Raw genomic sequence first — 14,659 nt, 5'->3', positions numbered from 1 at the left:
GGGTTTTCACAGTGTTTATACGGCGGCTGCCAAGGGATGCGAAAGCGATGGCAGCCGGCGTTCACTGTGTAAATCTGTCGCTGCTGCCAGCACGCCCCTCTGAGTCCCCCACCGCCAACCACGGGCAAATCTCTGCCCCTCATTTCAAAACGTCACTGCCAGGGGTCTCTGGGCTCCATCCTCTTTCTAAGGGGACTTTGTCGCCGGTTTTCTTAGAAGCACTTGCTTTATTAAAGACCTTTGGAAGACTATGACTTGGGTAACAGGAAAATAAATAGCTACCAATTTTGCATTCAATTAAAATCTGTTATTAACAGTAGGGTACGCTGAGGAAGTTCTGCAAAGGTTCTTCCCATTTCAGAGTTAGTCATTTTTCACATTAATGAAGAGGTCCACAGTGTGCTCTGATTAAGAATTAAAATCATTGAAAACGCCAGAGCATTTTAAATATCACCAGTCCTGTCATGAAGTTGTGCGAGGAGAGGACAAAAAAACGCGGTGCCACCACGTTTCACCCACCGCGAGCTCCTGGGTGAGCGGCCACCCTCGGTCCCATCCCCCGTGCAGAGACCCGGCCACCACGGCCACCTCACACCCGGCTTTCCTCCTCTTCCACCGCCCGGTGAAGGCCTGGGATGAACTTCAAAAGGTGCTTTCGGACACTGGGTCGCCTGCTTTTCCGCGGGAGGGTCCCGAAGCTGCTGGCGCAGCTGCTCCCCCCCTCCCAGAGCGGGGACATGGACCCGCTGCTGGCCAGGCTGATGCTGCGGTTCCTGCGCAGGGAGGACCTCCCGGACGCCCCCTCGAAGAAGCAGTCATCGTCCACGCTGGACTGGCGGCTCAGGCTCTCCGGGGCCGAGTCCTCGAAGGCGCTGCTCTGGTAGAAGCTGTCCTCGCTGTCCAGGGTCATCGAGCTCAGCCGGCTGCGGGAGCTGCTCTCGCTGGAGAAGCGGGGTTTCCTCGCAAAGAGGGGTCCCGGCGCCTCGCAGTCCCCCAGCAAGTCAGACCCCTCCAGCTCCAGCGCGCCCAGCAGAGCGTTGTCGTTCACCTCCCCTGGAAGCAGAAGCCAAAGAGGAGCATTATTTGCCGCTCCGGGCCAGGGAGCAGGACTGGTGGCACAGGATCTCAGCATCATCATGCCCAGCATCTCCGCAGCCCCCCTTCCCTCCTGGGGAGCGGTTTCCCAGCCGTGGGGTGCTCTCTGTCCCCTGCCTGCCCCCACACACACACGCAGAATCAAAGCTGCTCCCTGGGTAACCCCTTAAAAAGCCAACCCAACACATCCCTCCCCTGATAAAGTCCAAAATAAGGATGGGGAACAAAACTTTGCAACCCGCATCAGCGCCTTTCCTAGAACTCGTGCGAAGGAGCCTTTGCTCTGCTTTGCTCAAGCAGCCTCCAAATTCATTACTCCCGGGCAAAAAAAAAAAAACAAAACCCTTTCCCGGGGCCAGCCCCACGCCTTCATGATGAGGGGAGAAGGAAAGCCAGTGAAGATGAGAGGAGAGAACTGTTTTTTGCCGATGGGCGGGCGTTCGGCGGGCGGAGGCGCTGCGGTTTCCGCGTGGGACGGGAGGACGTACCGTGCAGCAAGCGCTGCTCCTGCGCCAGCAGCGAGCGCAGCTCCACACGCCTCTGCTGCAGGGTTTGCTGCGGAAGAGAGAGGAGAAGAGGGATCCGTCATCAGCGCACTTTCGCAGAAGCATAACACACCCGCGGAGAAAAACAGCGTCTCTAGAAAGTACAGGTCACCCCCGGGAAGCACTCGTCCGTCCCTCTTCTTACTGAGACAATTTTCCCGGAGTTTAGCAAAGTTCTTCCAGAAAGCACGAGTCTGCTCGTGCCCTGGGGGCTTGGGGTGAGGTGCCCAAGGTACAATCCGATGTGAGAAGCAGAAGCCTGAAGCCTGGTGAGCGTTCTGCTCGTCTCCAGCCCCCAGCCCAGACACCAGCCCCCCACAGCCCCAGAGCCACCGGCCAGGAATGGCCACCCCGCTCCTTGTCCTGGCTCCGGCGGCAAGGGCACAGACCAGCTCCCATCCCAAATCTGCGTGAACAACACACCACCCCGGCTGGCCTGAGAGCCTCCACGCTGCCAGTACACCCCAACCCCCATGCCAGCCAACAGGGAGCGAGGAATTTTTTTCCCCCCTGTGGCACGCCAGCTTTCGAGATGAGGAACAAACCGCTGCATGGCTGATTCACAAAAAAAAAAGGAAAACCAAAAGGCAGGGGGACTCGCACCCGGAGACAGCGGCAGCAGGCATTCCCCAGCAACCTGCATGGACCCGGCGCCCCTCGGGCACGCAGCCGGACAGGCTGGCAAACCCCACATTGATATGCCCACACCAACCAGACCAAGCTCGTGTGGGCAACCCTGTTACCGCATTCACATTTTTTCTCTTTTTCACGTTTTGGAACAATTAGTCACAAACCAGAGGTCACAGCCCAGCTGCAGGATGCCCTGCGGGACACACCGGGATGCCTGGGGAGCCCCCAGCACCCCGCAGAGGCCGGGCAGCCCCCAGCCATTGGAGCCGGGGGTGTCACAGAGGGTCCTCCTGGGGATCCCTCAACCTACCGAGCAGGAGCCGTTTATGAGGACACCACAAAAGTAGCCTTTTCCCAGCTGCTCTTCTCAGGGAACCCCTTCCCAGCGGATTTGGACACGCTCTGGCAGAGGGATGGTGCAGGGCAGCCATCGCCAGAGCCGAGGCAGGGGGTGGCTCCAGCTCCCCCCCCCAGCTGCCGTTCCCACAACGGTACAACAGGCTCCCCTGCCAGACAGGAGACGTGGCTGCTTCTAAGGAGAATTAGTCCAGAGAAGCTGGCTCTTACAACCTTTACACAGTGTTGAATAAAGCAGTTTTTAGCTGTTTATATTTCAACTAAACCTAGGAAGCTGTACGCAAGAGATGGTTGGGAGTTGCCCAAAGGTTTTCCCCATTCTGGGCCCAACCAAAATGGCCAAGAAAATGGACAAAAGGAAACGGCCTCAAGTTGCACCAGGGGAGGTTTAGGATGGATATTAGGAAAAATGTCTTCACCGAAAGGGTTATCAAGCCTTGGCAGAGGCTGCCCAGGGCAGTGGTGGAGTCACCATCCCTGGAGGTATCTAGAAGCCGGGTAGACGTGGTGCTGAGGGACATGGGTCAGTGGTGAGTTTGTCAGTTTTGGGTTGATGGTTGGAGTCCATGATCTGGAAAATCTTTTCCAACCAAAATAATTCTATGATTCCATAAGGTGGGGCACACTGGAGGAACCGCGCTGGGTGGCAAAGGGGCCAGTCCTCATGCAGCCCCATGGCCAAACCCGGGATGGGGAGCACTCGGGGGCACGGCCCCGGCGTGCTGCAGTGACAGGGGTTTGCAGAGACCGAGCGCACCCTTCAGCGAGGCATCAGAGACAGGTACAAAGGGATGGAGGCATCAGAGACAGGTACAAATGGAAGGAGGTTCTTTCGGCTGCGGCGGTGCTGGTGAGAGCCCCGGATGGGGCACACACCCATGCTTCACTCGGTAACCCCGCCTTTCACAGGGGTTTGGCACTTCTGGGAAACAGCTGTTATCAAAAAACCTCCCCTTTTGAAACAGAACATTTCACAGCAGATTTTGAGATTTGGGGTTTAGAATTTCCCTAGAAAGGGGTGGGGGGCGGGGGTGGAGAGGGGAGTGATGTCCCGTTTCTGGTGACTTTACCAGTTATTTCATCCGGATTTCTAAGGGACCAGACCAAACAGCTTGCCAGGGGCCACTGACTGCGGCCGGGATGGGAGCATCCTGCTGAAGCATTCCCATGAACACAGCAGTGACCTCTCTGGCTGTGGGGTCTGGCTCGTTTCTGGCCCTGTCTGGGCTAGCTCAGCATCCCCAACCGGCCACCTTGGCATCACCCACAGCATCAGCAACACCCTGGGCCGTGCTCTTAGAAACGCAGCGCAAAACCAGTGAAACAAACATTGTTTTAAACATACTAAATACTAACCACAAAATCGCCCCCGTGGCAGGACTTGTATTTTATAGGCGACGGCACGTATGGCAACCCCTGTCCCCGCCGCGCGGCTCTGGCAAGCTGAGCCCCTTTGGCATGAGGTTTGTTCTAACCAGGTTAGTTTTTAATGCACTTTTTTAAGTACCATAATCCTGTGCGGAGGGTTTTGGCATAGAGTTGCCATAAGGAAAAACCCCTCACTCAAAGTCCATGGGGTCCCAGCTTTGGAAAGCCCTGGCTGCAAGGGGGGCAAGCGAAGAGGCACACCGGGCTACCAGCACCCAAAAACGGGCTCCCAGCCCGGCTGAGGAACAGAAGCTCTACGCGTCAGAGGTGCCGTCAGCGTCCCAGCCCTAACAAGCCCCAGCCCTGCTGGTGATAGCCAGCCTTCCCTTTTTGCTAAATATAGAGTGCATTAAAATGTGCTGTTATGTTCTTGCCGGGGAGCATTGCCTGCCAGCTGGGCACAGCCACGATGGGGACAAATGGAAATACTCAAGGAGCTACAGAAATTATTGTGGGGGAAAATATTACCCAAAATTATATACAGCAAATATTACAGCTGGGGGTGCTGACGGTGGGGGACACAGGGGTGTCTGCTCCCTACCAGGATACCCACCCAGCCCCATGGACACCCTTCTACCCCCATTAGCAGCAGCTCCACAACAGCCCTCTGCCTTCAACAGTGGACTAACTAATTAATTATATTACCTTCAGCAGCTGCAGCTTGGTCTCGAGCTCCATTTTCCGCAGGAACATGGCCCCATTGATGGTCTCTAACCTGTGAAGACCAGGCGGTGTTGGCACCGAAGCGGAGAGGAGCCCCGAGCGCTGCCAGGGCTGCTGGACCCCGCACCGCATCCTGACCAGCCACCCCCCTCCTACATGGAGCTCTCTACAACTCCCTGAAAGGAGGGGGTAGCCGGGGGGGGTCGGTCTCTTCTCCCAAGGAACAGGCCATCAGACAAGAGGAAACGGCCTCAAGTTGCCCCAGGGGAGGTTTAGGATGGAGATTGGGAAAAATTTCTTCACCCCAAGGGTTGTGAAGCCTTGGCAGAGGCTGCCCAGGGCAGTGGTGGAGTCACCATCCCTGGAGGGATTTAAAAGCCGGGCAGATGTGGTGCTGAGGGACATGGGTCAGTGGTGGGTTTGTCAGTGTTGGGTTGATGGTTGGACTCGATGATCTGAAAGGTCCCTTCCAATCCAGACAATTCTATGGTTCTATGGCTGTCCCCAGCGGCATCGGTGCTGGTGCAAAACGAGCAAACACATGGCAGGGACAGGAGAAAAGGGACTGGGCGGGGGATAACACTGGGGCGCCTTCCCAGAGCATCTCATAAAATCATAGAATGATTTGGGTTGGAAGGGACCTTAAAGATCATCGAGTTCCAACCCCCTCGCCCTGGGCAGGGACACCTCCCACCAGACCAGGTTGCTCAAAGCCCCGTCCAACCTGGTCTTGAACATCTCTCTCTCTCCCAACCCTCATCTCCAGCAGGAGTGTGGCTCGGCAAAACCAGAGTCCCTGAGATTTCTTTGCCCCCAGGGCGGCACAGGACTGCAGGGCAGCACGAGAAGCTCCGTTGGCCTCCAGTGGGAGACATTGTTGAGCTAAAACCCATGTGAAGGAGGGAGGCCTACCTTAAATAGTTCCCTGAAGACTTTATCAAGTCTACTATTTGCTTGTGGCTAAAACCATCAGTGTTCACGCCGTTTATGCTGGCGAGGATATCGCCTGTTAGAGAGACACAGAGGGAAAATGAGCACCTGCAACATGCACACAGCTTCCACATGCTCTACACCAAAACTAATCCAGAGAAAAGCAAAATAAGGCCACCCACAGCAGGAAAAAAAACATAAATAGTTACCAATTTGAAGGCCAGAAAGATGGGCAGGACTTTCTTCTTGAATCTTGCAGACACAAGTGCATACCTCCAGGGAGTGGTCATTTTGGTTTGGAAATCTAATAGTCTAAATACCAAAGCGACAGCGTTACCAATATTAAAGGCATGAAAATAATTTTAAAATTAATGGTCTTTTTACACATTTTTTTTAAATGAGGAGGCTGTGATGAGCAGCTTATATTATCATACAAGTGAGAACATCAAAACGTTATAACCTTATAATTAGACATTGCATTCTTATGATAGAGAACTGCAGACACCTGCCTGTACCTTGTTTTTCCAAAAACTAGTTTTTCAGCAAGTTGGTCACTCATTATCAAAATCTCAGCAACTTCAGCCAAGAATATGCATTAGCAGATATGGGTGCAGATTGATTTCTGGGTTGTTCTGCGGCTGGAGGGATATTCCACGTTCCAGCCCCAGCACGGTGGGCTTGGGCTACTCAAGTGATTGCCCCTGCTCATGGCCAACGCTGTGGGAACTCGGCTGGTGCTGCCAGAGATGGGTTCAAATACCAGAACTGAAAACCAAGGAGAGCTGGACCTACATTTGCTCCTTTGGTCTCTCAAACTCATGATCCACACATGTCCCCACACCCCCTAGAAAGTGCTTTTTATTCTTGGCTTGCACATTTAAATACACATTAAGTGATTCTAAGTATGAATCCATCATGTGGTTACCAGTGCTGACACATATTTAGAAAAATGCAGAAGTAGGCAATGCAACCCGACCAGATCTTGCAATGACAGGAAATGTCTTCTCGGTTACAAGCAAATATCAGTATTTAGCCACATCTTCCTACCAAAATTTAAGACTGAAGCTGAACTTCCTGAAAACCTATGACACATCTAACCCAGATATAAGAAGTGGTGCTAGATTCCTGATTTTCTCATTCAGGGTGGAACAAACAGGGCTGAAGACCCTGTTCAGGACTTATCTGGCCAAACCACACCGATTTGGCAGGAATTTCAGCCAGCAGTAGACCAAGAGTCAAACTTCTGGCTAAACTAAGAGCACCGAGTGAAACGTGAGGGTCTTTGAAGGACACGCCACAACAGGTCACACCTGCCTCTTTTTTTGGCCTATTTCAGAGTGGTAGGTCTCTCCTACCAACCTGCACAACTGGGCCAGCTTGAGCGATACAAGCTGGACAAGCTGGATGGGATTTGTTACACCTAACTGGAGCTATCTGGACAGAGGTGCCCCAGTGTCCCCACCAGAGCCACCAGGAGAGGTGGACATCTCCAGGCCATTGACTGATGGCCCCAAGAGAAGCTCTCCAGCCAGGAGCGTGGACTTCCCTCTCCTGTACCTTCTTCTCCTCATGGACCTTGGAAGATGACTGGGCCATGGTTTTGGAAGGGACACCTAGCTTTTAGACAGCTGCAGTGAGGGCAGAGACATGCTACCAGAGCGTCTGCTCTGCAAACGCCCAGGGACCTGGGGAGCCCCACGGCATCTGTCTCATCCACAGGTTCTGCTCCACCAGCAAGAAGTGGGAGAAGAAGCGGTAACAGGCGAGAAGCTCTGGCATTCGGCCATCGCTGCAGTTCTCATGAGCTCCCTGCAGATGGAAGACCTAGAGTTTCACATCATCTTACTCTGGTTTGCCTAAATTTAACTTGTAGTAATGAAATTACAGCTTCTAAATAATGGCTTATCCGTAGTATCAGACAGATGCTGCCTTTCTACAGCCCGGACTTTCTAGTGAAGTGCTCATGCTGCATCTACACTCAGTAAGAAAATGTGCCAACAACAATTATTTTTAATCAGAATGTCACATATAATGAAAATCTGCCCTGACAATTTATACAAAAGCCCGATAATTGACTCAATTATCCTCCCTTCTGAAAGCTCTCCACTGTTCACGAGCTGAACGCTTACCCGCTCATTAGTCACACAACTGAATTTGAGGAAGTTAAGCTTTTCCTAATACACTAATTTCACTGAAAATACCATTTTCCCTTTGTGCATGGATATAGGCAAGCTCTTTGAAGATGTCCTGACACCGCTGTAATCGAAACAGGGGCCACGAGGCAGGGTCTGGGGGGCACAGGCAGAGCTCTGACCCCAAAACAGCATCCGTTTATTCCTGGGATTATTTTTTATTTATAACTGGAATTTTAGCAGGCCCACTGATCCAAGAGTTACCTTTCGAACAAAAAACCTATAGAACAAAAATCTCCCATTAGCAGTACTCCTGATAAGATTCTGGTTTTCCTGTTTGGTGATTTACTGACTTCATCTGACAGAATTTCTTCCTATGTGATTTAGCCCCCCAAAAAAGTTATGCTTTATTTACTAAAAAACATACTAATACTATAGATCTACTTCAAAAATACGTATGTCTCTATATACATTACAGGAAGTAGTAAAATGTTGGTATAAGGTATTTTTGGGGGAAAGAGTTTATTGATCTCTCTCTTTTTATATTAAAATATTCTTATATACAATTCTCAAGAAAAATATTCACTTATGGAGGTAAGAAGGCACTGCCATTGCTTCATATCTGGATTTGGGTGGGGTTCCTCCTACATTCAAGGCTCTGGCTTGTGAGATGGCCAGAAATTCTCATCTGTGACCTTCGCTGTAAATAAAATCCTTGGCAATGCATCCTGGTTCTGTCATGACTGTGAGCCCTTCAAATTTCATGAGGAGCTGACAGATGCCTTCCTCCGCTCTGTGCTGCCTTAACCTCATTTTGAGGATGTGACACTTGACAGACTGCACCGTATTTTATTTTTAAATGAATCAACTTCTCCTTTAATTCTTACCTGGATTTCAAACCCAAACGTCTCTCTATCTTCCTTTAATATAGCAACGAGGTGCCTGCAAGAAGAACGCACAGAATTCCACATGAGTGCCGGGGTGCCACACTTCATGTAGCTTGTATTTCTAACAGAAAGGATCGTGTCCCCGTCACTGTCCCTCCCTGTGCAGGGTGTCGCACGCCTTCCCTTGGACCTTCCAGTGGTGCCTGCTCTTTCCTTCCTCAAACCAAATGTCACCGTTCCACCTGCACATGCCGGGCGCTGGGTACCACTCTCTGCTTTGCACCCCTGTCCCATGAGGGCTGCTAAATGGGAAGGCTCCCAGGACACACATTTTATACAAAATAAGTAAATAACAGTGATTATAGAAAAATGTCTTCATACCTTTGTGGCCTGGAGGAGTCACCCAAGGAGCTGGATCTGGTCAAGGCAAGCTGCAAGCAGAAATGGGAGTGGAAAAGGGTCAGTAGGCTCAGGGTTCTTTGAGGGACACGGCTAAAATCAGCAGTTTAGAGAAAAACTAAAGCAGCCAGTGGCATCCCACCGCCAGCCTGCACCAACACAGCCTCTCCCTCCGTCAAACGAGAACTTAAACTTTGAGAACAAGAGGAAACAGAGTTAGGTCCAGGGCGCAAGCCAACTCATCACCACCTCCAGAGCCCCCTGCCAGCTGCTGATAGCGACCACCACCTGCAGAGTCTGGAAAAGGTGCTCTCTCCTGCCCAGGAGGTCTTCCCCTACCCCGCGGTTCCCTTCCAAGTGAGCTAGAGAGGAATTTCCCACAGTAACAGGTCTGATATCAACACCCGGGGAGGAAATTTAACTGGCTTTGCTGCAGAGCCAAGTCTCAACTGTGACATGTTCTGGTGTGATGGATGGCATTAACCTGGAAGAGGTGGTTGTTGAAGGAATTCATGTTTACTTTTATTATGTTGGAAATTAAGCTCTGAAAAACTGGCTATACGTCAGGTCTCTTATTTTTCCAAACCTTTTAAATATAAAACTGAGTATTTCCAAAATAAAAAAACCATGAATACTCAGCACATCGTAATATTGTTTCAGATGTTCACCTCCAGAAAACGTCTGGGCATCCTCGCTGGGAGACGGCAATGCAGTGCCCGTTCCAATTTTATTAACAAAAATCGGCCACCCGCCAGTTCAGTTATCCAATCTGCCCTGCAAGGAGTTAAAACTGAGAGCTGAGCTACCACCAGCCAGTATAAAATGAAGCAACACAAGGCTTTTTTTTGTGCAGGGGTAATAATTTGACATCAGTTTTTAGAAACCCAGCCACACCTACTTCGGAGGGGGAGAGAGGTCTGGAAGCAGCAGTAACTCGGCTGGGAGACCCCTGTGGCAACGCCAGTTGGAAGCCCCTGTTTAGGGCGATAGAGGCTGTTGTGAAAAAGCATGAGAACAAGTGCAAAAATTCAGGTCTTTTAGCCCAAGAAAAAATTTCTGATGGCAAAAGTGCCTGGAGCAGGGAACTCCTCCCCAAACTGCTGGAGGTGTAAATTCCGAGGACAGTAGAAATAGGAAAGACAAGAGGAACAACCGCTCAAGAAAAAGCCTGTATCCAACAGAGCACCAGAAATGGACCTTCCGCTGGTCCTTCCAGTGCCCACAACACTCTTGCCTTATTTTGCGTATTTATTTAAAAAAAAAAAAAAAAACCACAATCCTACATGGCAGCCCTGTGTTTTCAAATAAGAGAAGGAATATTCCTTCTTTGCGGGTCACCTTGCTTTATGGGGGTGCAGCGTGAGGAGCAGGGGCCAGCAGGGGCTCGGCGAGTGGCCACCCCATGCCACCGGCTGGGCTGCTCCGTCCTCAGGGCACTTGTGCTCTTGTGCAAGGACGAGGGGCTGACAGGCACACACCACCAGAGTGTCGCTCCAGCAGCGGGGACCCTTCAAAATGCTGAAAGGGATGAGGATCCAGGTTTTTGAAGGGAAGGGATTGCCGTCATTCCCGTTAATACTGGAACTATTATCTATAAAGTGCCCAAATCACATCTCTGTCATGCTTGGACCTCACCTTTCTTTTGTACCTTTCCCCTAAAAATCTGTGAGCATTTCTAAACTTAATGCCTTGTCAGAAATAACAGAAAGAGCACCTAAATTAAGGTAACTGCAGACAGTTCTCTCTGCAGTTTGTCCTGGCGGCTGCATAGCATTTCCGAGCCGATGGCAGGCATGGCCATGGCAACGAGCATCCAGGATCCCTGCTTCAGGCTGGGGAGATCTGTGCCTGAAGAGGTGTCTGGAAAAAACCAGGATCAGTGTCGAACACTGATTCTTCCCATAAAAATGACCCACAAATAAGGAATTACGTTATCACCGAAATGTTGGTAGTCAACATAGCCAAACGTCTCAGGCTTCCGCAGTATAGAATGATGCCACAGCGTGACCACCTACAGAAACACCCTACTTTATGGGCATGGATTCGCCTGGGGAGAGAAAAGAGAGGGGGGAGAGCCCCCGGGGATAACGATGAAGCACAGACCAGGCAAAGAGCTGACGGCTAGCATACCCCTGGGCTGCTGGCCCCCGCAGCCCGCCAGCCCTGGGTGCGTGCTGTAATTCACCACCAGCAGACGCGGCCACCTCGCAGCTGTGGCCATCAGCCTCCCCTGCGATGGCCGCACAAAGGGCTGTCCCACCACAGCCGTGGGTGTCACCCCGCAGCCACCGTCCCACGATTAGCCCGGCTCTGGCTTTCCTTCACCTCCCCGCACTCGGAGGAAGAACAGGATTAAGTGCGTTTCCGTTCCCCACCAAAGCCAAGCCTCAAGCACACAGACACTGTGCACCAGCTTCCTGGCAGCACCTTGAGGTTATAACGTGTCTCAGGCGTTGTCTACCTCGGCTTCTTCACGTGAGACAAACAGACCAGAGCTGGGGTCGCTCGGCTGGCAGTTTACAGCACGAGCAAGAGAGAGTTTTGTGGGAATCCAGCGGGAAACAGCAGAAATGTGCTGTTCGGGGGGAAAAGCCCAGAAAAGAGAGAGACAGCCCCAACAACAAGTTGTAGCAAAATACTCCAAAATCTGGGTGGAGATAATTCATGGCGGGTGCTTTCTGCCAGCATTGCAGCAGAAAGCACAGCCCGGGCAGGCTGCTGCGCTGAAGTAAAGCAGGTTTAAAGGAAGACCCAGACAGCGAGAGCCTCCTGTGGCTCGTGGTGCTGCTGTAAATGGAGATGCAGCTGGGGTAGGACCTCGGCTGCAGAAGCACGTTGTGAGCCCCCGCGGGCAGAACCCCTCTTTCCTCGCTCCTCTCCACAGCTTCCCACGCTGCCGGTGCTCCACAGGCTTCACCGCGATCCCAAAACCCCCGGGAATCCTTCCAGCAACTTAAAATCGGAGCCGCACCCTACGATGCGGTCACTCGGGGACACTCGGCCGGTTCCCCTCACCCCTGCAGGCACCGGCATCGAGCCGCCAGCCCCCCCGGACACCCTGCCCGGGTACCTGCTTGCGCCCGCGGGGCAGCGTCCCCACCGTGTTGGCCAAGTGCTGGATCCTCCTGCTGTCCATCGGCAGGGCTGGCTCCCCGCCGGCGGCGCTGGCCGGCCCGGGGCCGAAGCCCAGGAGGTTGGCGTTGTGGTTCTGCTGGATGAGCCGCCTGAGGGCCATGAGGGCGGGCGGGAGCTCAGCGCGGCATGGCCGGCGGCCGCGGCGGGGCTGAGGAAACTAGAGCGCCATGGCCCCGCCGTGCCATCAGCAAGCCCGGCACCGGAAAGCCGGCCACGTGAGCTGTGGTTTAGGTGCACGTCGCGTAAATCTCTTCCAGCAGACCACCGGGGCCCTGGGTATGTGTTGTGCTCATAAGAGAGTTAAGAACTAGGCTTGGCAATTAAACAAATCTGCTTTTTTTTTTTTTTTTTCCCTTCCATTCCTGCACACAGCAGTTCTCACCGAACGGATGCTTCTCTCTGCAATAATTCGTCCTTAAAGCCCTACTTGCTTCAGATACTCCCCTAACCCCAACTGGTTCGTTCTCTCCCTTGCTCAGCATCCCTCGCACTGCTCAGATTACCTTCTGGCAAAGCCAGGAGAAGAATGCTTTCTTTGGGTAACGGTTCCTTTGGATAATTCCCAGGCAGAGGGAGGGGAGCAGGAGCTGCAGGCACCAGGGAGGGAGGGCAGAGTGATGCCCTCCTTTGACTTTTGGCAGGTTTGGGGGCACACAGCAATGTAGATGGAGGGCCTGAAGGAAGGGAGTTGAGGGGCTGCCTCAGGAGGGCCAGGGGCTTGTTTGGTGCCCTGGTCACGCGCCATCCTTGCTACCTCCCCTTCAAGGAAGGCAGCCCCACGCCGTGCCCAGCCGGGCACCACGCACCGAGCCCACCCAGCCGGGCAGAGGGGGTGGTCTCCATGGCCAGTGACACCCCAGGTGCCCTCCAGACCCCCCTGAGGGGTCGGCTTTGCCCACCCACCCGATGCCGTGCTGGCAGCCCGCGTCCCTCCAGGGGAGCCAAGCAGCGATTCCAGCCTGGAGCAGAGTGATCCCAGGCGGGATCTTGCCCCGGTTGCACCGGGACTGACCCATCCTTCACCTCGGAGAAGTGGGATGAGACAGGTCCAGGGGGAACCCCTCGGGGCTAAGGGGTGGCTCTGACCCCGCTCACAGCTTCTGTCTCACCTCCTGCACGGTGCTCGTTCAGAGACAAAAAGTTAACGAAGCAACGTATGACAGGGGGAAAGCTCTCTCCTTTTTCCTGAGAAAAGCAAGCTGTGTCTCAGGGATGGCATCTGCTCACTCGCTAAAGCTGAGTAATGCAGGGACCGCGGTGACTCAAAGCCTCTTCCCCTTTTCCTGCTCACAATCACCCCACCGAGCGCCTTTGAAAACAAACAAAGTGCATTTCAGTTCCTCAGGCAACCCTCTTTGACGTTTCTGAAACCCACTGACTCATCCCCAAACAGACAGAGAGGAGAAACAAATAAGATCTCCCATCAGAGCAAACAGCAGGACCACAGCAGCCCATGTCCCCCCAGCCCGGACCTGGTCCCAGCTGAGCACCACAAGACCCTCACACCCACCCCACGGCCACCGCGATGGCCAGACCCACGGCTGCACGAAGCTGCCCATGGCAGCAACCCAGGAGTGTCTGGGGAGATCAGAAGGGATGGTCCCTCCAGCCTCCTCCCTGGCACAAATGGTTAGAGTTGGAAGAGACCCTAAAGATCACCCAGTGCCACCCCCTGCCCTGGGCAGGGACACCTCCCACCAGACCAGGTACCTCCAAGCCCCCTCCAACCTGGCCTTGAACCCCTCCAGGGATGGGGCAGCCACAGCTTCTCGGGGCAACCTGGGCCAGGCTCTCACCACCCTCACAGCAAAGAACTTCTTCCCCACATCTCAGCTCAATCTCCCCTCTTTCAGGGTCAAACCCTTCCCCCTCCTCCTATGGCTCCCCTCCCTCATCAAGAGTCCCTCCCCAGCTTTCCTGGAGCCCCTTGAGGGACTGGAAGGGGCTCTAAGGTCTCCCTGGAGCCTTCTCTTCTCCAGGCTGAACAACCCCAACTCTCTCAGCCTGTCCTCACATCATCTCCGTGGCCTCCTCTGGACCCGTTCCAGTTTCTGTGGAGAGAGAGCAGAACATCCTCATCTTCCATCCTCAGACCCCAGAGAGCTGCTCCTTTCCTCCTCCATGGGGATTGAGTCCTTGGTCAGCCGCCATCTCTGCTCCTCCAGTCCCAGAGCTCCCCATCTCTTTACAGGCACCCCAATTCCCCTCTAGCGCTAGCGCTGCTGTTTGTGAAGGGACTCCCCACTGCACATCAGAGGAGGTCCTGGCCTCTCTGGCACGTCCCAGGAGCAGTGCTAGTCCATAATGGAGCTTGGGCATTGCTGGCTCTGCTCATCCCCACCACCCTCAGCCTGGGATTCAGGGCACCATTCTGAAAGACCACAACCCTGAGGCACCTCAGCGTTCATGGTGAGGAGTAGCTGCTACTTGATGGCAGCATACTCTGCCAAACCAAGCG

General features: G+C 53.4%; 1 protein-coding gene across 1 annotated transcript; it reads right to left on the bottom strand.

Moving 5' to 3' along the window:
* Window positions 1-214: 214 nt before the first annotated feature.
* On the bottom strand, window positions 215-12,349 carry CYTIP (cytohesin 1 interacting protein). Its single transcript, XM_074145634.1, has 8 exons — window positions 12,137-12,349; window positions 9,049-9,098; window positions 8,668-8,722; window positions 5,858-5,960; window positions 5,631-5,724; window positions 4,701-4,770; window positions 1,584-1,650; window positions 215-1,053 (listed from the first exon to the last, which is right to left on the bottom strand). Exons 1-8 carry the CDS (start codon window positions 12,299-12,301, stop codon window positions 590-592), a joined length of 1,068 nt encoding a protein of 355 aa, XP_074001735.1. The 5' UTR covers window positions 12,302-12,349; the 3' UTR covers window positions 215-589.
* Between the last annotated feature and the right edge of the window lie 2,310 nt (window positions 12,350-14,659).

This window comes from Numenius arquata, chromosome 3 (assembly GCF_964106895.1).
Source record: "Numenius arquata chromosome 3, bNumArq3.hap1.1, whole genome shotgun sequence".
Classification (NCBI taxonomy): domain Eukaryota; kingdom Metazoa; phylum Chordata; class Aves; order Charadriiformes; family Scolopacidae; genus Numenius; species Numenius arquata.
Note: the sequence above shows the minus strand (reverse complement) of the source record. Positions and strands in the feature narration are given on the sequence as shown.